The sequence below is a fragment of the Pithys albifrons genome, chromosome 7, assembly GCF_047495875.1.
Source record: "Pithys albifrons albifrons isolate INPA30051 chromosome 7, PitAlb_v1, whole genome shotgun sequence".
NCBI lineage: Eukaryota > Metazoa > Chordata > Aves > Passeriformes > Thamnophilidae > Pithys > Pithys albifrons.
The window spans coordinates 20,747,900-20,771,557 of record NC_092464.1 but is presented as its reverse complement, the minus strand read 5'-3'; the positions used below and the strand labels follow the sequence as shown (position 1 = coordinate 20,771,557).

Below are 23,658 nucleotides of genomic sequence, written 5' to 3'. Positions count from 1 at the left end.
TTGTTCATGTGAGTTTTCCTGATGGTATCAATAGATTGGTGAATGCATGGAAGTATTACCATGCTGATATGTCTAATGAGGGTTTTTTTAGGATGGTATTTTATATAAAGAATTATGATTAAGGTTCATTTGTACGTATCTTCTACCATAACTGACCTTTTATATTAATTATAGTCAAGAAGAATTTTCTTTTTACAGGGAAAATTTCCAACTTAAATTGAGATTTACAGCTTGAAATTCTTGTGCATAATATCTCTGGGAGTAGGGGAGAAATAAAAAACATTCCTTATCCACAAGCATCAAAAAGTTGATTTTTGCAGTGTTTATGTTCAGATGCTTGCCCATGACTTGTTTCTGGCTGCACAGCCAGTTGTATGTTCACAGGGGGCAATGCAAGGTGTGTATCTGAGATTAATAAAATGTTATGTTACTTCAGCAAGTGTGCTGGCTGCGTTCCTACAGCGCCTGACGTCACCGTGAGCACGGAGCCCTCCCACTCCTCCTTGGTAATTGATGGTGACGGGCTCTCCGCTGAGCTGGAACCTAACATAGGGACTGAATCAGATCAACAACTGAGAGTAATCGCCAGCAAACAGTCCTGCTCCACATAGACAAAAGCTGGGCCCTGTAAACCAGGCCTTACATGGGCAAGTATTTCCAATAATGGTCAGTGTAGGCTGATCTGCTGAAGTTTTCGCTGGTGCATTGCTTTTTATCGGAGGTTTTGCTCCTGTGAGAAGTGTTGCTGCTGCTGGAAGGGCTGGCCTGCTTGGAGTGGGGCTGATATGCTTGACAGACGCCTGATGTCTCCTCAAACTAAGCACATTACTCCTGGGGTAAGCATATGCAGAAGGAGTGCAGGCCAGATGCTTGGGCGCCCTTCAATTTTACAATGTGATGTAGAGACTGGCTTGAGAGTTAATTTAATGACAGTTAAACTGTTTCACTTTGCTCTCATATGGCAAAGCTGAAATGTTGTTGAGAAGTGTGGCAGCCTTTTTGTGGAAGTCCGAACTATACTTTTGAGCTTCCTTTTTAAAATCATACTAATTTGACTTACAATGTTGAAAAACTGCAAAAAAAAAAAATTGAGTTGAGGGGGAAGGAAAGCACTTGCAGGTGGCTGCTGCTGACAGCTTCTGTCTATAACTCTATCGAAGCAGTTAAAAAGAAGTAGCTGGCTGTTTGTACTGTGATTCTGGGCATTGTGCTAAATTGTTTTCTTCTCCATATGAGAGCAATGGGACTCTCTGCTGGCAGTTGCTTGAAGTACATTCTGTTTACAGATACAAACCTTATACTCTATTATTTGTTTCGGTTAGCTTGTAACATACTCCTGAGTTTTTGTTTGGCAGCATTTGACCAGGCACACGTATCCTGGAGTAAGGGACTTACAGTAGCAGATATGCCACAACAGCTGTGCTTGTGAAATAAGATATATATAGATGACAAATAATATTTTTAAAGTTCTAATGGATGTGCTTTGTTTTCATTTTTGCACTGCATAAATCAAAGGAAGGAGATTAAAATAAATATAACTTTAAGCCAAATGTTTGGCTGAAGCTTGCTGCTTTCTATAACATTTATGAGAGATTTGAATACAATTGCAGTAAAAGAACTGTACTATAAGCATGACAGTAGCTTTCCAGAGTTATAATGAGAAAACTCAGAGACATTGTCTTGTGTAACAGCTGCTCCACAGTTTTTTTTTCTAGAGGGAAATCAGATTTGGATCATTCTTATTCCTGGATTATTCAGGGATCTTCACACAGGAAGCTAAACGGTTATTACTAACATCCATTCTGTTCTCCTCTTATGGATAACTTTTCTTTATGGACAATTTTTTACTCCAATTAGAATGTGCCATGAAGTAGGAAAGTGTACAGTTACTATCTACAACTCCACTGGATGTGTTTTCAGCATGGATGTTCAGAACAGTAAAAATTAGCTACTAGTAGAATCACAGAACACTTAAGATCATCCAGTCTAACCATAGCTATAGCTGCCTTTAATGTTTTTTTTAATCTAATAAATATATATGTAGTCAAAATCTTAAGTGTTTATGCTTTAATCTACATACAAGCAGTTATTAAGAGTTCTGATGAAATAGTATGTTTTGGCGTTCTCTAACAATCCCAATACAATTATAAATGGGGAAAAATTGGAGCATATTTTTTTCCATGGAAAAATATTGTAAAATGAAAAAAAAAGTCAAATGGAAAAATATGGTTTTCCTAAAGCAACTTGATGTTAGAACTTAGCATGAATAATGTGCACATTTCCATGCAACATTTTCATCTTTCTGTCTACTGGTTGTCAGAAAATGTCATCAAGGACAAGGTGAGTTTGATTTATCTGGGCTGTATGGTAACATATGGTAACATGAAGCTTTTCCCTCATATCACATCAAGAAGAAGTCCAAGTTCTATTTAGCATGATCACAGAGGTCCTGTTGGATGAAGAAGTTGCAGTTTGGCAGGTGAAGAGATCGCAGTGGGTGGTGCTGTGGATGTACAGCCCTTGCAAACTGAGAAACACCAATAAAGCAGGGGAGGTGAAGTGAATCAGATGTGGAAAGGAATAAAATGGATTCAGCCATGTATGTTACATGGATTTCTCAATATTTGTTCAAATGTCTTTTCAAAGTTATAGTTGATGACCGTTCTTGTCATCTTTCCTCAGTTTTATCCTATTCTCTAGATGTGCCATGAGGGGAAGAGCATTTGCTTTGCTAATGTGAATTTTTGCTGTAGTCATTTCTTGTTCAGAAGCATTTTACAGAAAGCTATGCTTGAAAATTAGCTATTTTTAAGCTATTTTTAACTAGTCCTTCAACATTATCTAATTGAAAAAATGAATTGTGTAAGTGTCTGTGAGGAAAGCAGTTGCAGAGATCAAAAAAGATATATAGCTTGAGAACACTCATATTTCTTGGCATGAAAAATTAAGTAAATTGATTATTGATCATAGTCTTTTAATGACAGTTGCTGCATGAAAGGTGGATACCAATTGTATAATTGACCAGAAATTCATATAACTGTTTTATGGGTACATTTTTCTTAGTCCCCAAATTTTGGGATATCCCTTGTAAAAGGTTGACCGATGTAGTCAAGTTAATATACAATGTTATAGTAGGATGAAATAAAATAATGATTATTGCATAACCACTGATACGTTTTCACCACCACAACAGTCCTTGTAACATAAAAATTCTTTAATATGGAAACTTTGGTAACTGCCAGAAAGTGTAAGCACATCAGGCTCACATTCTGTACAGTCTCCTGAGGCTGTCCTTTTGTCCTTACCTCACCCTCTATGCAGAGAAGTGGCACCCTGCCTTTTTGCATTTTACCCAAATTTACCTGAATTTATGTTTTTAACATCAGTGAAATATATATTTGCTGCTGCTACTTTTTATTCAGTTTTCAAGTCGCAGTGAACAAGCCTGGGAATTCATGAAATTGGAATTCTGCTATTTACTTCCCAGGATCCATGGTGTGGAAGTGCAGCAAAAAAAAACATGTAGAAGGAAGGGAGGTAAAGTGCCTTGAAACTTTGCATTCAGATATCCATTTCATAGGCTATTAAACTGGGATGCTTTATTTCAATATTTTGAATTTTTTTTTTTTTTTTTTTTTTTTTTTGCTAGGGGGCAAAATACAGGAGATGCCAGAATTTTGAAAATAGGTTGTCTAATTACATAGAAATATATAAATTTTTGCAATCTTTTAATTACTGATCCTTAAAGTCCTTTGTTATAAGTGCAGTATTTCTTTACAAATTTTTATGCACCACTGGTGCTGTATGTACACTGAACAGAAGCCTGTTGTTTATACCATAATTGTAACTGCTTAATAACAGCAACCAGTGTTCTGTGACAATGATAGTTTAGAAATTTCCTGACTGACAGATTAAGTGTTTACATTGCTGCTCATGGCATCATCTTACATTTAAACAAGCTGCTGAGTATTAAAGTGTATGGACAGTCTTTGTATAACAGCTCTCATTTTTTAGGTTTATTTCCTAAGACAAGATTTATGCAATCCCACTTTCCATCTGTTAGTTGTGCTTCTCAGGAACTTCAATCCAATGGCCAATTTAAATCAGCCTTGCAGAGGTCTTAGAAGCATGGAGTGATTATAACAGACCTACTTGGGGGCCGGATGGAGCTGTTAAAGCCATTTTCTTGGCATGCCAGTGTGGGAGACGTAAGGCACTCTGGGCTCCTTTGGCATCTAAAAGATAGCACCCAGCCAGCCAAGGAGCATGACTTTAACTCTGGAACAGCTGAAATGAGTGTTGCCTCTTGTTCAAGCAGCAGCTCATGGAAAGCAAAGAGAAGTTTGGGGAGGGGAGGGGAGCTGAGGGTACAGAACATGTGGTGTGTAGGGAAAATGAGAGCTGAAGGTACCGTGGAGGTGTGTGTGGGAACCCAAGCTTCATTTCTTCTGCTGTCACAAAACAACTTGTTTTTCTGAAGCTCATTAATGATACATTGCATTTTGCAGTATTTTAGTGGATATAAGGATCTATTTTTTCCTGAGTATTTTGAGGCTGTGGAAAGGATGCTGTCAGATTTACAATTCATAATATTCATCCCTTAAAAATTATCTTGTTAGTTAATGGTATTAACAGAATATTGTTACTGGGGAAAAAAAAACAATTTTAAAGATCTGCTAGCAATTCTAGATATAAAAGCTAAATTTCATTTGAGTAGGCTCATGCTGGTTAAAGGGTTCCTATAGAAAGACCAGCTTACAGTTGCAATCATTGTAACTTGGTGTCTGCTCAGTTTGACAAAGTCTTCAGTGTATTATCATTTCTGTTCAATTCCTGCACAGAATTGTCTTGTTAGTACATCGTTCAGTGGCTCAGTTCATCAGGATAGTTTCCCCTGTGACTAAGACTGCTTGAGCTTTACAGTTTTTCCTCTTATTAAAAACCTTACAGCTGTGGGTTGGACTAAAACACCTTTAAGGGTCCTTTCTAACACAAAATATTCTATGATTTTTCTTATTTGTTTAAGCAATATTCAGTGACTGACAGTTACTTGAAATGTTCTGCTTATTTCTTTTCATGTCACATTTACATATACTTTATCAATATTTTTATAAGCTAGCAATGAAACAAATATTTTCTAACCACAGTATTATTTGAAAGAGTAATGTCTTCAGCATTTGCTCTCTGGAAATTTGTAAATAAAGATGTATATATATATGAGGCGTTGGAAAAAGTAAAGTTTGAACTTCTAAAATACTGCTTTTCAGCAATGTTTCTAGTTTGTCTTGGGAACAGGGTCACTTGGTATGTAAGAAGCAGGTTAATGCTTGATTATATAATGATTTTAATAGCTAGTGGTGGGGTACTAGAAAAGTCATTTGCAAACTAAGCACTTTGATAACTTTCTGCAAAATTCCAAGTAAATCATTAGCCCCCAGAACATCATTATATTTTCTGGATGAATGTTTTCTGGCAAGAAAATGTGATCAGGTTCCATCACTGTGATTTCACATGGCTCTCCCAGCTTCATTACACTTTGTATGTACATAAAGCAACTAGCATTGTAATGGTGGAAGTACTTAATTCTAGGAAAAGTTTAAGGTGTTGGAACTAAACTGCTTGAGAGAATAATTTCCTTATTAAATTTTAAAAGCAACTTTGTGCATTGATGCTGGTTTAGTGTAAATTCCTTATTCTGTTCATGTCATGCACAACGTGATATACTGTCACTACCGCATTAAGATCAACAGTTATGGATTTGATTAGAATTCTTATATTATTAACTTTTCCCATCATATTAAATCATTTTTCTATTAAACTTTTTTGTGCTTAGGAGGAGTTTCTCATTGAGTTCAAAAATACTCTTCCAACTCACCTTAGTGTTATAGATTTGTACCTAAAAATGGTAGTTGGCGATGACTGCTGGATGACAGAACAGGTTCACTCTTCGCTTTGGTGCATGAGCTTTCTGTACTGTCAGCACGGGGGAGCCAGGCTGTTCAGAGCATTCTTTTTATGAGCACTGACTGTGAGTTGTAGTAAGAGGAGGGGAAAAATGTGCCAAACAGAACAATGGAAAAATCACATTGTTACACCAATGTGGATTGTAACTGGGAAAAAATATGTCCTTTCAGTGTAGAAGAGGGAAGACCTTTCCACCTTGCACTAGGTATTCACCTTCTTACTCTCTGCTAACAAGATTCTGTTAATTTGAGTAGACAAGGAAGATTGACTAAAAGTACCTTACCTTCATGCTGTATCTTATCAGGGAAGTCCTGAAAATGTTGTTGCAAAATGCTGCATTAGTTCTAAGTAAGGAACAATTTACTGTACTTATTTCATCCACTCCCTTGCAAACTCCTGTCTCCCCTTAGCTGATGTGCTGGTTCTTCCGACTGTGTTTTCACCACAATGCACTGAGTTGTTATCAGGATTACGCATCTGGCTCCCTGCTCACTACACTGAAGTACGTTTCTGCTGTGCCAGGGTGACACCCAGCATCATAGATGAAAGAGCCATTACAACACATTTGCTGTCTAAATTCCACTTAATTCCTATTTTGAGCTCTGAATCAGGTCTCAAGTGATACTCCTTTCTGCAGAGACAAGCTTTCCAGCCTTCACACTGCACCCAAACTCATTTCACTGGAGCTTGTTAAATTATACAAGCCAGTCCACCAAAAATTAAACTTAACTAATACAGCTTTTAGGATTGCCTGTAACCATCAGAAATATCAGAGGTTTCAAACAGTGAAAATAAGAAATGGGAACTGAGATTTGAAGAAGTGATTAGGCCAAAGAAGTCGCAACATTTGGTGATAATCAATAATTTAAATTGACGGAATTGTGGAATGAAGGCTTGTGCCAAAAATGCATAAACAAAAGCAAAGTGAGCCAAAATGCCTCCTGTGGCCTGCTGTTGTGGCTATTCTGGTTAGATGCATTTTATTTTCTGAAATGAGAACAGAATTTGAAGGAATTGATAGCTCAAGGTTTACAAGCACTTCTATACATGTGATTTTGAGATATGATTGGACATTTTAAAAACCTAAACCATTTTAAAGGACCAGGGCTCAGATATCTCCTCTAATTGTGAACTATTAGTTACTAAGATAGTGTCCTGCATATGGGAATTGTATAACCCACCAGCCAACCTGCAACTGGAGCACAGTTTTCAGGGAGTGGATATGGCCAGAGGTGGTTAGTGTCCCTAGCAGTGTGTGGTAGCTCCTGTACACAGCTATAAGCTGAAGTTACTGCTCAGTCTCCAGCTCTGGGCAATCAGCATCTGGCGATCACTGAGCTGCTCATGGGACTTGAAGCATTTCAGCGCCCCCAGAAGCAGATGTGTGTGAGTGTGAGAGTTGAAAGCCTTTCACTGAGATTAAAACACACTCTTTATTTAATGTTGCATTCAGTGTAGAAGCATGTAGTGGTGACACTATGGAGTTAATTTAATAACTTTTCAGTGGAAAGCTGTATTTTTTAAGGAAAAATAGCCAGCACGGGCAGTTTTTACAGCATTGTGTAAGTTGATATATTCTACTTCAAGATCTTAGTGTTCTCTGTGAAGTTTGGTTCTGTTATTAATATTCTTGTTCTCAAAAGCATATTAATTTCCCTTCTTGCAGATAATAAATACAACAACATGAACATTTTCTCTGTTTTAGTACTCAGATCATTATTTCTCTTTGATATGATTGTTGAAGACTTTTTTTTCCCACCACTTAAAGCTCTGACAGAATTTACAGCTGTTTCAGAAGTGTTTGGCAGCACATTTGGCTTCAGATGAGTTTTGTGAACATCCTAGACCAGCAGCAGCATGTTGAACTCTTGAATTGTTCTTTCTGTCTGTATCCCTGTGTTTCACTGCAGCGAGGCATAAGAGGACAATGACTCTACATCACATGTGAAAAATAAAGGCTTGCCCACACATGGAAACAATCACCTGTGAGCAGACATTCAAACTTATAACATTTATAGCACCTCTACAATATCCAAGTGATGCAAAGGATTCAAAATGCAACAGGTACTTGTATTATGTATCTGTAACACAAATGGTTTAAAACCTTTGCTATGTTCCTGATACTCATTGTGAGTTGGGTTAAATGTTTTAACATCTGACTACAAGGAGAACAGGAGCTTGTTATTTCTGTGACACTATGAGAACATACTCATGTTATCTTTCAGTGCAGCAGGAGATAGCATGTGCCCCTAATATATGTATGTTTGCAAGTTGAGAAGTTGTCTGCTGTTAATGTTATCACTGCTGTTTCCTGAAATAGATTGTGTTAGAGAATGGTAACCATAATAACCAATAACAATCTGCAAATGATAAGCAGCTTTAGTGTTTAAAAATAAATTTTACATAGAATTCCAATAGTTCCATGGGCATACTTTCAGATTTTATTTTATCTTTCATTCATTTTAAGCTTGGTTTTGAGATTTAAGATGTGCCATTAGTCTGAAGGAAATGTTTCATTATTGCATCTTGAATTAGTTGATGTTGGTTTATTATATACCTAAATTAAACCTCACAGAATAAATCTTACTTAACAACCCTCTTTCAGATGTACACCACCTATAAGGGAGAATTATAAACATTCTACATGATGTATGAATTTTATGGAAGGAGATGGACTTGAATTTTGTGGTTGCATGTAAAGTGAATACATTCAGAAAAGAAATAGAAAGTCAGCTAGAAAAGAACGTGGAGCAATTTTATCATTTGGAATCTGCACTGTGTTCTGAGATGCTGCCCAACACTTCTGCTGGTACAAAAATTCAAACAACCAAAAAAAAAAAAGCAACCCTTTTTAACTTGGCTTTTTTTTTTTTTTTGAGGGATGCTTTAAAAGGGAAGGTGTCATTCAAAAGAAGGAGGAGGTCAGATTGTGTCCTGGCCCTGTCATCCCACTCCTTGTGTACCCCCAGCATACAAATAAGGGTGTTCAGCAGGAGTGTGGGAAACTCTTAAATACTTAACCTGTCATGAAAGTGTATGAGCAGCATGGTGTTATGGTCAAGCTGTTAACTCTTTTGGGTTACCATGTTTTCAGTCTCCCTTGCTGAGACAGTCCTATTGTTTTTGTAAAATACTTGGAAGTCTCTTAAAACATTGAGTCTTATTTCCCAGTTACTCTTAACTGCTGAGACACTGTGGTTCCCACCATACTGCATTCAAAGAGTTACAATGGAAATGAGAAGAATTGAAAAAGACCATTCTTCTCAATGTGCTGATGTCCAGAGGAACAAGGCGGCCTAGGCTTCAGATCCATCCTGTAGCTCTTTTCAGGGCAGCAACACACCTGCAGGTATAATCAAGTGACAGTTTATGCTGCTGGAAGTGTGTTGCCCACAGTTAGAATGACCACCAGAGGAGAAAATCAATGGAAGAGCTAAAATTCATAGGAAAAAAAATGAAAAATTGTTTGCTAATCATAATTTTCCCATGTTAGTATCGTTGTTAAGAAATTATTCAGTCCTGGTGTGGAAAGGGATAGTTTGGATGGAGAGTAATTAAAATGAAAGAGCTCTTACTCTTGATCGCATGTGTGAGAGGGGACAAGTTACTCAGAGTTCTTTGGCCAGAGGTAAATGAAAAATGGAAAATAGCAGCATTGCCAAAGTTCCTCTAAAAAACTCTTGCATTTACAAGAGACAATTCTTGGTTTTACCTGTGTAAGAGAGTTACACGCTGTTGACATTCTTCACTGGAATTTGAATTTGAATCTGAATTAGGTAAGAGAGGGTCAATTGTTTTCCATTACAGTTCCTGGAGAAAAAAAAAAGTTGTTACTTTTGGATGCAAGTTGAAAGATTCTTGTTTATCAAGAAAGGTCTGTTTAGTCTATTAACCTTGACAACCATGTCAGCAATTTTTTCTGCCTGTTTTCCCAAAGGCACTATGTTAAAGTACTGTGATATACAAAGCTATTTATAGTGTAGACAGTTCATAGCTATGCTTAAAAGACATGGGTCAGAGTTTAAATACTGGAGTTAAATGCTATTCTCTTTGACAATTTGAAAAGTCATTATGCTGAATCTTGAAAAATTAAAATGAAGAGACAGTGTTGGTAAAATAGCAGCATGAATCAGATATTTTTTTATGAATTTGGTACAGGTTCACAGACTGGTTGAGGTAAAAAGGAACCTCTGGGGCTAGTCCAGTCACCTGCATCGCCAGGGATGGAGACTCCACAACCTCCCTGGGCAGTCTGTGTCAGTGCTCAGTCACTCTCACAGTAAAAGAAAAAAATCCAAGAAAACAAACATCACCACCACCAAAAAAATGCCTATGTTCAAATGGATTTTCCTATGTTTCAATCAATACTCCTTGCTTTTTGCCTTTTCATTAAGAGTCACTGACAAGAATCTGGATCTGTCTTCCTTACTCCCCTCTTACGAGACGCTATACACTTTAGTAAACTTGTATGAAAGGAACAACATTTAGGGGAGCAATCAAAGAAAACAAAGTTCACACATATTGACACGTGCATTTGTACCAGCTTAGCTCTGTTAACAAACGATTAATATTGTTAGTGCTGTCATTGCTTCTTTGGATGAGCAAAAGCTACTGTAATAGTGCTTGTATACAGTAGAAAGCTGAACAAGTAATTTATCCTTGTGATTTACTTCATCATTTCAGACTATCTTTACTCTCACAGTCACAGCAGTTTATTGTTCTTTACTCTGAATGCTGGTGCATAAGGCCTAGTCTTCATCAAGTTGGGTTTGTGTACCTGTAGCTCTCTGTCATATATCTTCAAAAGTATATCCTCCTGGAAAGTACCAATGGGAGAGAGGAGCAATTTCATCCTTAGCTTTGTTTCCACCTTACATTTTTTAGACACACTGCTGCGGTTTTGACACTTTCTGCCTTTATCCCAGTTATATTGCTATCCTAAAAATAGGATAGCAACTTTGTCTCTTGCTGAAGTCTCCAACTTACATGTTTTCCAATAGCCCATATTTGCTAGATCAATCAGTTCTGCCCAGACATCCCATCTCAGCATCTCTGCTCTGGTCCTAACCATTCCATTCTTCCCTGGTTACCACCTAGCTTTAGGCTAGTCAGGTAGCCAGCTCTCCCTGTGAAGGTCTTCTCAAATCCTATTGTGCTCCCTCCCTACCAGAGACATTTTTCTTGCCTCATCTTAATTCCTGTCTTCTGGCCTGACTTTTCGACTCTTCTCCCTGTGGGTTACACAGTCACTCTGCTTCCTTCCTTGTTCTGCAGTCTGGCTTTCTGCCTTTCTCATTCCACCGCCTCTCCAGCCTCTCTGCTGCCAGATTCCTTTTTCCAACCTCACTCTCTCTAATTTCCACTTTTGTGCTCACTCTTTCTGTGTGGATGATGGGACTCTTGTCTGCAAGGGTCAGCACTGGTGAGACACCGTAGTGTCCCATGTCACACTAAGCTACCATAGGAAGGATGCACAGGGGAAGAATGCACAGTGAAAACCCACTGCTGTCACTTATCTGGGAGTGGAGCAGAGGTCATCCAGCAGTGCTTTGCTAAGTTTAAACATCCTCAACAGGGGTGGCATTTTTGCAGACTTTTAACTCTTGAACCATAAAAGCTATATAGAGATCTGCTTTGTGGAGCCCTGAGACAGACTTTGGTACCTGTCATGATGTTTCAATTCAAGAGAGCAATGAGCAATTCAGCTTATTTACTGTCCAAGCTGCCAGACTCTGGCTGCTTGTACTCTCTGTAGTGAGAATTAGTTGTGACATGAAAGTCACTTTTGGTGACAGCCTGAATAATGCCCTAGGTCTCTGTTGAGTATATGTGAACTGCAATCCGCCTTGATTTCATATTCATGCCCAATGTACAGGAGCCAATGAAATTATTTTTAAAAATTAAAATCATCATAATTTTTAATACATATAAAGTAATATGTTTTCCTTATTTTTTATGATAGGGAACTTGTAACATTCCTGCTGAATTTTTTTTCCTCCAAATGTAGTTGTGAGAGCCATATCCAAAAGGGAGCAATCAAGTTACAGCACACAAATTTCAGTTGCTTCTATGAACTGTGTCAGACAAGCAAAGTAATGGATGATGACACTGGCTTTGCCTACTGTTGACAGGTGTGGTTTCATACTAAAACCACTGTGCAGTAAAGCTGTGGCAATTACATTAAAGCCAGTAAGTGTATGTGACCACACTCATTCAGCATCGATAGGGGCAACCAATTTGGGCAAGTGATTATTACATTTCACTAGTGGTGTCTGATGTCTGTTATTTACCGCCATGCAGGAATGGTGCATGTTTTGTTTAATTTCTGAGAACACAATATTATGATATTATTTGTTTGAAGCGTAATTTGCAATTGATATAATGTGAAGTGACCAGTTTGGCTGACAGATAAACTAATGCTATTTTGTAAACATATGGTTGGAAAGAAAATGAGTGTCTTCTGATTTGCCCTTCCCAACCATTTTCTTGGTTTTAATTCAGCTTGTGAATACATACCAAAGCTCTAAAAATCCAGACTTATGAGTCATGTCACATATAGTCAACAGAGGACTAAAGGTCTGTTTTGACAGGGAAGGCACATTGAGAGAAGAATATCCTAGTAACTCACGCAAAGAAACTGAGGTAGTCAAGAAAAGATCTATTTAAAATAAGCAGGGGATGAGGCAGGGGAAGGAACAGGGAGGATGTTTACAATATATTAGGACTGCCTCATTTGGTGCTTTTGTTAGGAAAGAGGTCTTGTTCTCTTTCTTCTGTGGAAGAGAAGGAAATTGAGTAGCACCAACTAGTTTTCCGTGCGGTCATGGTATCTTGCCATGAGATGTGTATATTATATTAACTTGATTATAGATATAAATGGGCAAGCATACACCCACACATTTCCTCCTTAAGACATTCCATATTCCATATTTATTTCCTACAGCTTATGTATAGTTCTGATTATAGGACATAGTGCTAGCAGTGGTATGAACTATAAGAAATTGAGAGAACTGAGCTGAGACAGGATGGGTTTCCTAGTGCTGTTTTAAAGCAGTTGAGTGGGGTCGTGTTACTGGATGTCAGCTGGTGGCCTTTTCCACAGTTGAAAAGAACAGCCTTTCCCAGAGGGCAATATTTCAGCATTCTGGATTACTTTATGATGTCCTAAAATATGTGTAATGGGATTTATTTTCAAGCCCCGTTTTAGTAAGAGTTTGGGAATGCTGTTGGTGAAGTAGTCTCTAAAGTCTTTCAGTGTTAAGTGTTTTATTCTGCTTTTTGGCTGCTTCCTTGCCTGCTCTGCCTTGACTAGAAGTTGTCCAGGAGTGAGGCAGAGCCTTGGATTCATCTGTTATGGTGTGGTATTGCATGCTGCATCTGCTTCCCGTGCACTGGACACAGCGGGTATAACTTTTCTGTTACCTGAGTGCAATTGTGCTACAGAGATAAAGTTGCATCGTGTTTCACTTACAGAGCAGTCTGGGACTAAAGAGCAGGAGGAAAGCAATGAAGTGAGTGAAATAGGCAAACGGGAAAGTATCTGGGCTGGTTTTGTTTTTTCGTGTTTTCTTTGAGACAGTGGTTTGGGGTTTTTGTTGGTGTTTTGTTCGTTTGATGGTTTTTAAGAGATAGTGAGATAGCTCCATGGCTTTCTGCAGCACCGTCAGAGGACCGAGGGGTACGTTTAGGTGATGCCGAGTGTGTGCCCCCGGTTCACCCAGAGCTGCTGGCTCACCCCCAGCGCCTCGGCCGCAGTATCCGCCCCCTCACTGCTCCCGGGACGCTGCTCCTGCGGTGCTCCCGGGCTCTCCCAGCCCCAGTCGCGGCTCCACGGCTCCCACTCGCGTTTTCTGGACCACGCGTTTCCCCGAAGACAATTTGGGCGGTGTCGCGCGAGGCAGGGCAGGACTGGAACGCAGCGCTGCCGCCTCCCGCTGGCCGCACCGCCCCTGCCGGGGCTGCCCCGCACCGCTCCTGCACCGCCCCAGCTGGGGCTGCTCCGCACCGCTCCTGCACCGCCCCGGTCGGGGCTGCCCCGCTCCGCCCCTCCCCGCCCCTCTCCGGACGGGCGCGGGGGCTGCCGCCGCCGCCGCTGCTCCCTCCGCCGCGTCGGGAGAGTTTGGCCCCCGGAGTAGTTTTCCAGTCCGCCCGCCCTGCGGCCTCGCAGCACAGGCTCGGAGTTCATGCCCGAGAGCAGCTGCGCTTCAGGAGCAGCCCAAGCGTGGGAAAGGAGCGCGGGGCTGTGCCACCTCTGGGAAGCCTGCCCGGCTGGGACACGGGAGATGAGGATGCAGCGGAACATCTGACTTAAGGCGTTTGGGCACTCTGGGCAACTAGTGTCAGGCTGTGAAGGTGCAACTATGTACCTTTTTGGCAGTGAGGATTACGAAGTGGTAAGACGTAAACTAAGGATTTTTCCGTCTCTCCTCAGTTGTTACTTTCTTTTAATGTTCCTGTCTCAGAGTTTATTGGGCAGTTGTGAATTTCTATCAATACCCTTTTTTCTTTGGTCGAACTTCAGTACTTACCTATTCGATTGCTTTTTCAAAATGATATTTTTCTGCAAGTTCTTCAAGTAGTGAGACACAATTTCCTAGGTAAAATGCAACATGCTTTCTCTGTCTTGTTTATCACATTGTGGCAATGTTGAAAATACTTAACTGCTGAATATTATGAGGCAATTTGGTCTCTGAGTCAAGTAAATCCATGCCTATAAACAATTCAGAATTTATCTCATACTTTGTGATGTAGATAGACTACAAGGAGTTTACGGAACTGCCCTTAGTAGTATGTTTGTGGGGATGTTGCCAAACCATTTATTTTGTACAGTTCAAAGCATGTGTCTGAAATGTAATGCAATGCAATGACCATCAAAAGAGCTAGCTTAAAAAAAAAAACCTGAACACACCCACATTAAGATGTGACACTCTTTACTCAAGTACGTGTGTAAAATGGCATTTGAAATAAGGTGATGATGTCAGAGAAGACCAAAAGAAAACCACTAATAGCTCCACACGACTTTCTTAAGTGACATAAAAGTTGGCGATTTTGTAGCCTGTGGTTCACGTGCTACTTGTAAGCAAAATGGATGGATTCTTCCACCCACATACCTCTCCTAACTGAGTCCAAACCTGAGGAGCTTTGGGGAAAACTGAAACTGAAAAATATATGAACTCTATTATGGAACATCAAAATGAATTTCACATGTTAAAAAGTGGCACATTCTTTGCATATAACTGACAATTGTAAATGTTTTGTTTTGATTATTGAAGTTGCTTTTTGAAGTATAAAGGGGTCTTTTATGGCAGTCTGGGTTCATTTCAAGGTATTAATTTAGTTGGGGTTTTTTTGTTTTGTTTTGTTGGGGGTTTTTTGTTTGTTTTTGTTTTTAAATTCCAACCAGCTATGTTTTTAAGATGCAAGAAATGTAGAAGACATTCAGGACAATAAGTGTAGCTGTCTGCACATTGAATTCATTTGTGTATATGACTTGCACAAACTTTCACAAACCAAGCAAGGCAGCTGAAAAGAGCATAGTTTCTCCAAAGAAGTAAGCCACATGGCATTGCAGTGATTATGCTATAGAATGTTTATGGGTGTATAAAAATGGTGAAGCAAAAGAGACCATCCAACTTTGAAGCTTTTTTTTTTCTTCCTTGGTTATATTTTGTAGATATTTTTAGAGGGATGCAAATCTCTCTCAACAGACTTTTAGATTTTTGCATGGTTTTTCATTCCATTGTACCCTGTGGAGTTACTTCATGGTTTATACAAGGAGTCTGAAATTTTAAAGTATCTTGAAAATAACCAAGATGACTGAAGAATGGTTCTAGGGTTTTGGACTCAAATCTCAATCTCTTTTTCTGATCCTGTTTCAACTTTTAAAAAATGTTGAAATACTCTGTACCATAGAAAATAATTTAATGTGTAAGACACTTTTTAACCTAGGAAGGAGACTACAGGTGGAATGAAACATAACCATCGCATTCCACTCTTTTCTACTATATAGTTGTGTAAAGTGAAATAGCATTAATAGAAAAAATAAGAAGCCCACCATAAATTTTGTGGGACTGGGTTTTTTTAATGTCCTTTATTTTTTCTTTTGTTCTTTTCGATAACTCTAGAGGTCCCTGAAACTGAAAAGTAATGATATGTTCAAACAAAATGTTTCATTAAGTGCAAACCAAAATATCATTTGTGTTTTTTCTCCTTTGGTTTTCTTTAAAGCAAGATAGTTCAGGGGAAAATAAGGATACACTTTTTTGGTGTTATCTTGGAAGCCATAGTTATCAAGATATTTGCTTTACTCAGTCACAAGTACAATAATAGAGTAGATGGCATACATAAAGCTTGAACAACACCTTTATTGTTCTGTAAAAGCTAGAATCGATGTGAACATTCTATAGATTTGTTGTTCATGAAATCATGTGCTCTGCACTATGGAAAAGGCATTTGTTTTATCTTCCCACACAATTACTTGAGTCACTGAAGGACAAAGTGAGTGCAAAGACTGATAATGAAGAATCTCAGAGTTTAAGTTTGCTATTAATTTAAAGCAATTTTAAATTAGTTTTAGGCATTACAGCCGTGCATATAAAATTTGATTTTTATTCTAGGGAGGAGACTACTGATGGAATGAAACATAACATCATTAAAGCATCTCTTAGAGGAAGTCAAGAAATCCATCTTTAGAAACTTAACCTTTAAAGAGAGTAACAGAGAAATGGAAATGTATGTGATCATCGTGTGCATTTCATATGTACACATATATGTCCACATGAGCCAGCATACACACTTACAGAAACATGATCGTTTGAAGTGATAGTCTTCTAACTCAGTTAATGGCAAAGAAGTGCAAACTGGTACTTCCAGCTTTTACATGTGGTATCCACTTTGCTTTCTTTTTCCTCCTGTGTATAAACAAGCTTGGATCATTAGCTTATTCTGAGTGCATAGTAAGTCTAGATATCTGACAGCACTGGTAATCAATTTTTATACCATCTCCCACCAACCCCAGCTAAACAAAGGTAGTATCGCTTAAGAAGCAGTTATCAAAAGACAATGCTGGGGTTTAAGATTGCTTTCTATTACAAAATAACAACAAAGTGCCATGTTATGACACTGTGAAAAAAGCTAGATTTAAAACCATGTAGCTGTGGTCCTTTCGTGCTTCCATTAGTATTTTCATAAATGTTCTGACTTGCGGTGCAGAGTGTCTTTCACACTGCGTTTTAACACTTGAGGCAGGTGCTTATTAAGCTCTTTAAAACTGGTGGAAGAAACATGTAGTATCTTTTGAGGCATGTCTTTTATGCCAGATACCTGGCAGTGTAGAGGTACTTGACTATAGTAAGTGATTTAATTTCATAAATTCAGGGAACTATAAAATGCTACAGGCCAAACAGTCCTATTTGTGGCTCTAACTTGTTTGTGTAGGCATTTTCCTTTTTGTTTGCAAAATAAGCCTCTGATAACTGAACAGAATTGGAACAGTTCATCAAAAATGAAGCAGAAAGTGGGAGCTCCTTTTCACAGATACTTGGTAAAATGTAGTCTGCATTATCCTCCTAAAGCAAAAGCATCTAAAACTTATTCCCAAGAGTCTTCTGAGTTGATGCCTAAGGGATGATGGTAGTGCTAACTAGTACTTGAATATTTGAGAGGCCTGGCTGGCTCTCATGTGTCCCCAGGCTACACTTCGCCCAGCAGAGCATTTCCCACAGCTGCAGAGCCTCTGCTTTCTCCCTCAGGTAGCCTTGCCAGGGCTGTGGGTGCTGGGCACCTCCAGCCATGTCCCCACGGGCTTTTTGGGGAACCCTGGTGGTAGGTATGTGGCCAGGACTGATGGCACAGACTTGTATCTGATCAGGCACAGGACACCTTTAGGATTTCATCTTTCCTTCCTACTGGCCATTGTGCCTGGCAGAAACAGGGCTCTGTTGTGGCAGCATGATCAAACATTGTGATAGTAAGTGTAGCGCTACTTGGAGTTTCTTCTGAGAAAAACCTAATAATTACAGAGCTATTTTTAGCAGTATAATTCAAGGGCAGGGAGGCGTTTTCATGGTGATTGGTCATTTAAGAAAAATCTCTGAATTTCATTCGCTCTATTCCATGCAACTTTCAAACATTGCTCTTAGCTTTCTTAAGAAACTCAAAACTTGGCTTGTTTTGGTCTCCATCGATGTTTTGCTTGGAAAACATTCTTAGAAAGAATGGGAAACCTCTTTATAAGTCCAGTGAACTGGTTGTGATGTTCAGAGCAAATGTTTTAGTTGCCTTGGAAATCCAGCATTTGTCACTTGTATTCTCCAGGCAAAAGTTTTGAACTTGTCTATTTAAATTAGATCTTCCCTTCCTTTGAGTTTGTTTATGTCCTCTTGCAGGATGGAGCACTTCTTCTGGAATATTATGTATGATGTTGATAGATGCCAGTTATACTCATGGCTCCTGCAGGGCAGCATTATCTTCTAAAAAGTATGAAAATCTGTGCTTAATTGCTAAAGGAGGGGAAGATCTTGAAGCAGTCAAATGTCACACAGGTTTGAGAAGAGTTTCTTTTTGACTGCTATTTGTGAATCAGACAAATCCCAATTCTGTGTGCCCGGGCATTCTGCTGATAGGACTAATTTTGCTGTATGAAGGAAAAACCTCATCTATTTTAGAAACATGCTATTATCAGTCCTAAAAATCAGTAGGGAGAACACACTGATGTGTTTTCAGTGTTTATTCTGAGTCATTGCTACTTACCTTATTTCAGAAACTGAGTGAAGGGGGAAAAGATAATGTGTATTATTTAATATTGGAGAGAGTCAGGTGTAACTGTTTAGCAACAGTAGTTTCCATTTGTGAGACAGCAGCAGGAAGGAGGGAAGGAAGTCTCTCACAGTATCTGGCTTCTGAGTGTATTGGTAGCACCAAGTCCAGATGAAATCTATGAATTTGTTCATTGGTCTTGGTTTCATTTTTTTTCCATCCAAAGGAAATGACCATGATAATGACCCACTTTCTGGCAAAGCAGTGATTGACCTATTGTGCTGGATGAGGCTGTTCACCTCACTGAAGTGAACCAGCATAGACTTTGAAAATAAAATAACCTAATGACTTCATGATCAGGAATACATGAGTTTTTCTACTCCATAATGTACTCTACATATACATATACATATACATATACATATACATATACATATATATATACATATATATATATATATACTCTACATGTATATGTTTCCAGGCTTTTGGGAATTACTAACAACTTCTTCCCTGTTGTGCCACTTACTTAATTAGATGTCACATCTATATAGCTAGAGAAGTCTTCTGTGTGAAAGATACTAATGGCATGTCTGGTTTAAGTTATCAATTTGTAATGCTCAAGGTGGAGCCATACATGCAAAAGTTGGAGGTACTTAGAAGAAGGTTGATTAAATGTCTTTAGTTAAAGAAATGGGATTTGCATATGCTGTGCATGAATATGATACAAAAAAAAATCCAGATCTTGCAGGGGTCGCAGTGTGGTGCCTCTAACAACAGTGTTATTTTAAGGTTTGTTTTCCATTTAAGCATTTGTGACATGCATTTTGATGTCTATGTTGTTTAGCCTGTGGATGGATGTAAGGTAGCAGAAGGGGTAGCAGAAGGGTTAGCAGAAGATGTTTTATGTGCAAAATTGAAATCATGACTTCCCTGCAGCACATATGGAAAGCTAAAGTCAAGAAGGCATGTTCACGCTCTCTGCCATACGTGCCTGCTTGCCTGGTGCGGCAGACTGCCTGTTTTGGATGCTCTATCCTGGGTAGCACAACTACTTCTCTCCCATCGGTGGTGTGTGAGGTGGTGTCTGGCAGTTTAGATAGCTTGTTGCTCTCTTGACCTTTCAAAACTATAGTAGTTATGACAGCTCAATTAAGCAGTCCTGGCAGGCAGGTTGGATATAGTCCACTGGCATTTTGATAGGAACCTTCCACACAGGGAAATTGAGGGCCAAAAATCCTGTTTCAGATTATCTGATCTGAAGTTTCTTTGATAGTCTTTTCCAGGCACAATTTCCTTCCCACCCCACCCCCCAATCTTTGCTCTCCTGTCCTTGTGCAGTTGAGGTTTTGTGTTTATGTCTGTTTGGAAATATGTTTTTGTTTTCCAATTGATAATAATAAGTAGATCTGGTGAACAAATTCAGATACATATAATCAGAGTAAATTTATCATTTATTTTTATTTAATTTTGGCTCACAGGAGGTCTATCACAGAGAAAGAATCCATCTACCTCCTTACCAAAGCCATGAGCATCTGTCTTCATGAAGACATGTCTTCTCTAAATTATAAACAAGCTCAGGGCAACTGGAATGAAGTGCTGTTTGTTTACTTATAGTACATGTTACTTTTCAGATAATTACTTCAGCTGATGAATAAGAATTACAAAATGCTGAGGATAGGTAGTTAATCTTTGATAGGAATCATCAATTCTTTTTTCAGAAAGTCTTTTATTTACACAGAAGCAGGTAATGATAGCCAAGCTTGTTTATTATTGTTTATTATTTTATACAACCCTGACCAGATTGATGACTAAGATTCTGCTGGGAGAAAACTTAGCAAAACTTGTGTCTTTTCATTGCTACAACTGCAGGATTATAGGAACGAGACATTTAAAAAGTTTTTTTCTGAGAAATGAAAGAATAAAATCCCTGAGAAATTCTCCTGTGCACAGTTCATTGTGCATTGCTGTATACAACACAGTTTGATTCTGTAAGTTGTAATTTAAAAATGCATAGAACTTTTTGGAATTTAAAATGCTTGAATTAAGTACCAAATTTTATGATTGTGATTAACAGAGTTTTAGAGTTCTGTTAGATCTTACAAACCACTCAATTGGAGTCAATTGGTTTTAACACTTTTTTTTTATATATACTTCTTTTAAGTCAGTTTCTGTGTTTTTTCCAAATATCTATATAAATGTTCTCATTAAAAATAAAATCTTTAAATGAAAGATTTGTTTATTGGTGCAAGCAAAACTATGTTGATTCAGAAATCCAAAAGGAGAGTGCTTCCTACTCAGCTGAGTGCTGAAGTCAAAGGGCAGGTAGACCATTACAGGAATTTTAAGCTAAGGTAACAATAGTAGGCCAGTTTATAAGAGCAAGGTTTATTCTTTCATACTTTTATTGGAGTATCAAAAGAACATAACTGTATTTCAAAGCTATTCCTTTAAGGAGCAACTGAATATGACAGGAAAAAGTTCCCTACATGTCTTTCTATAAAGTTTATCTGCCTGAAAGGAAATTATAAACTTAATCTTTTCTTCACTGGAAATAATGTTTATTTTATATGCAGAAATGGGCTTTACTAAAGTTGACTTTGTGCTAAACTTCATAGGCTTGTATTTATTTGTTTGTGGAGGTGGCTCATCAGGCTACTTTTTGAGGCTAAATGTCATAGAATCATAGAATCGACTGGGCTGGAAAAGACCTCCAAGATCATCGAGTCCAACCCTTGGTCCAACTCTAGTCCATTTACTAGATCATGGCACTCAGTGCCACGTCCAATCTGCATTTAAAAATCTCTAGGGATGGTGAATCCACCACCTCTCTGGGCAGCCCATTCCAATGCCTGATTACTCTCTCCATAAAGAATATTTTTCTGATATCCAACTTAAATTTCCCCTGGCAGAGCTTAAGCCTGTGCCCCCTTGTCCTATTACTGAGTGCCTGGGAGAAGAGACCAGCCCCCACCTGGCTAGAACTTCCCTTCAGGTAGTTCTAGACAGTGATGAGGTCACCTCTGAGCCTCCTCTTCTCCAGACTAAACAACCCCAGCTCCTTTGGTCTCTCCCCACAGGGCTTGTGCTCCAGTCCCTTCACCAGCCTTGTTGCTCTTCTCTGGACTCGCTCCAGCACCTCAATATCCTTTCTGAACTGAGGGGCCCAGAACTGAACACAGTACTCAAGGTGTGGCCTCACCAACACAGAGTACAGGGGAAGGATCACTTCCCTGGTCCTGCTGGCCACGCTATTTTTGATACAGGACAGGATCCCATTGGCCTTCTTGGCCACCTGGGCACACTGTTGGCTCATGTTGAGCTTCCTGTCAATTAGTACTCCAAGGTCCCTTTCTGCCTGGCTGCTCTCCAGCCACTCTGTGCCCAGCCTGTAGTGCTGCAGGGGGTTGTTGTGGCCAAAGTGCAGGACCCGACACTTGGCCTTATTGAACTTCATCCCATTGGAATCAGCCCACCTCTCAAGTCTATCCAGATCCCTCTGCAGAGCCCTCCTGCCTTCCAGCAGGTCGACACTCCCTCCCAGCTTGGTGTCATCAGCAAATTTGCTGATGATGGACTCAATCCCCTCATCTAAATCATCAATAAAGATGTTAAACAGGACTGAACCCAATACAGACCCCTGGGGAACACCACTGGTGACTGGCCGCCAGCTGGATGCAGCTCCATTCACCAGCACTCTCTGGGCCCGACCCTCCAGCCAGCTCTTAATCCAGGAGAGGGTACACTTGTCCAAGCCATGGGCTACCAGCTTTTCCAGGAGTATATTATGGGAGACAGTGTCAAAGGCCTTGCTGAAGTCCAGATAGACCACATCCACAGCCTTCCCCTCATCCACCAGGTGGGTCACCTGATCGTAAAAAGAGATCACGTTGGTCAGATAGTACCTGCCCCTCCTAAACCCATGCTGGCTGGGGCTAATCCCTTGTCCACCCTGAAGGTGCTGTGTGATTGCACTCAGGATGAACTGCTCCATAATCCTGCCAGGCACGGAGGTCAGGCTGACAGGCCTGTAGTTGCCAGGGTCCTGCTTGCAGCCCTTTTTGTGGATTGGGGTGACATTCGCCAACCTCCAGTCATCTGGGACCTCCCCAGAGAGCCAGGACTGTTGGAAGATGATGGAGAGTGGTTTGGCAAGCTCTTCTGCCAGCTCCTTCATCACCCTGGGATGGATCCCATCTGGTCCCATAGACTTGTTAGGATCCAGCTGGCTCAGTAATTCGGTCACTATTTCCTCCTGGAATACAGGAGGGCTATTCAGCTCCCTCTCCCTGTCTACCAGCTCCAGAGGCCAGTTGTCTTGAGGGCCACCTGTCTTACTGGTGAAAACTGAGGCAAAGTAGGTGTTAAGTACCTCAGCCTTCTCCTCATCTTCCTTAACTATATTTCCCTCCAAGTCCAACAGAGAATGGAGGTTTTCCTTGCCCCTCCTTTTGTTATTAATGTATTTATAAAAGGAATTTTTGTTATCCCTAACTGAAATAGCCAAATTTACTTCAAATTCCACTTTTCTTTCCCTAATTTTTTTCCTGCATGACCTAGCTCTATCTGTAAATTCTTCCTAAGTAGCCAGCCCTTTTTTCCATATTCTGTAACCTTTCTTTTTATCCCTGATTTCTTGCAGAATCTCCCTATTTAACCAAGCTGGCCGTCTTCCCCTCTGGCTGGCCTTTCGGCACACTGGGACAGCCTGTTGCTGTGCATTCAAAATTTCCTTCTTAAAACATGTCCATCCCTACTGGACCCCCTTGCCTTTAAGGGTTGTTTCCCAGGGTATGCTCTGAATCAGTTTTTTGAATAGGCCAAAATCTGCTCTCCGGAAGTCCAAGGTAGAGGTTTTAATGGTGGCTCTATTATTTCATGGTCATTATGCCCCAGGCGGCCTCCAACCACTACAATCATCTACCAGCCCCTCTCTGT

At 39.6% G+C, this 23,658-nt stretch overlaps 1 protein-coding gene across 5 annotated transcripts in view; it reads left to right on the top strand.

Moving 5' to 3' along the window:
- CACNB2 (calcium voltage-gated channel auxiliary subunit beta 2) overlaps positions 1–23,658 on the top strand; it is a 248,435-nt gene that overhangs the window by 127,203 nt on the left and 97,574 nt on the right. The window contains exon 1 of one of the 5 annotated variants that reach the window (XM_071560223.1): positions 14,204–14,357. The exons of the other annotated variants lie outside the window; for them this stretch is intronic. Coding sequence (XP_071416324.1) covers positions 14,325–14,357 — 33 coding nt within the window. The 5' untranslated portion in view covers positions 14,204–14,324. Of the gene's footprint in view, positions 1–14,203; positions 14,358–23,658 lie in introns of those variants that run through there. 5 annotated transcript variants of the gene reach the window in all.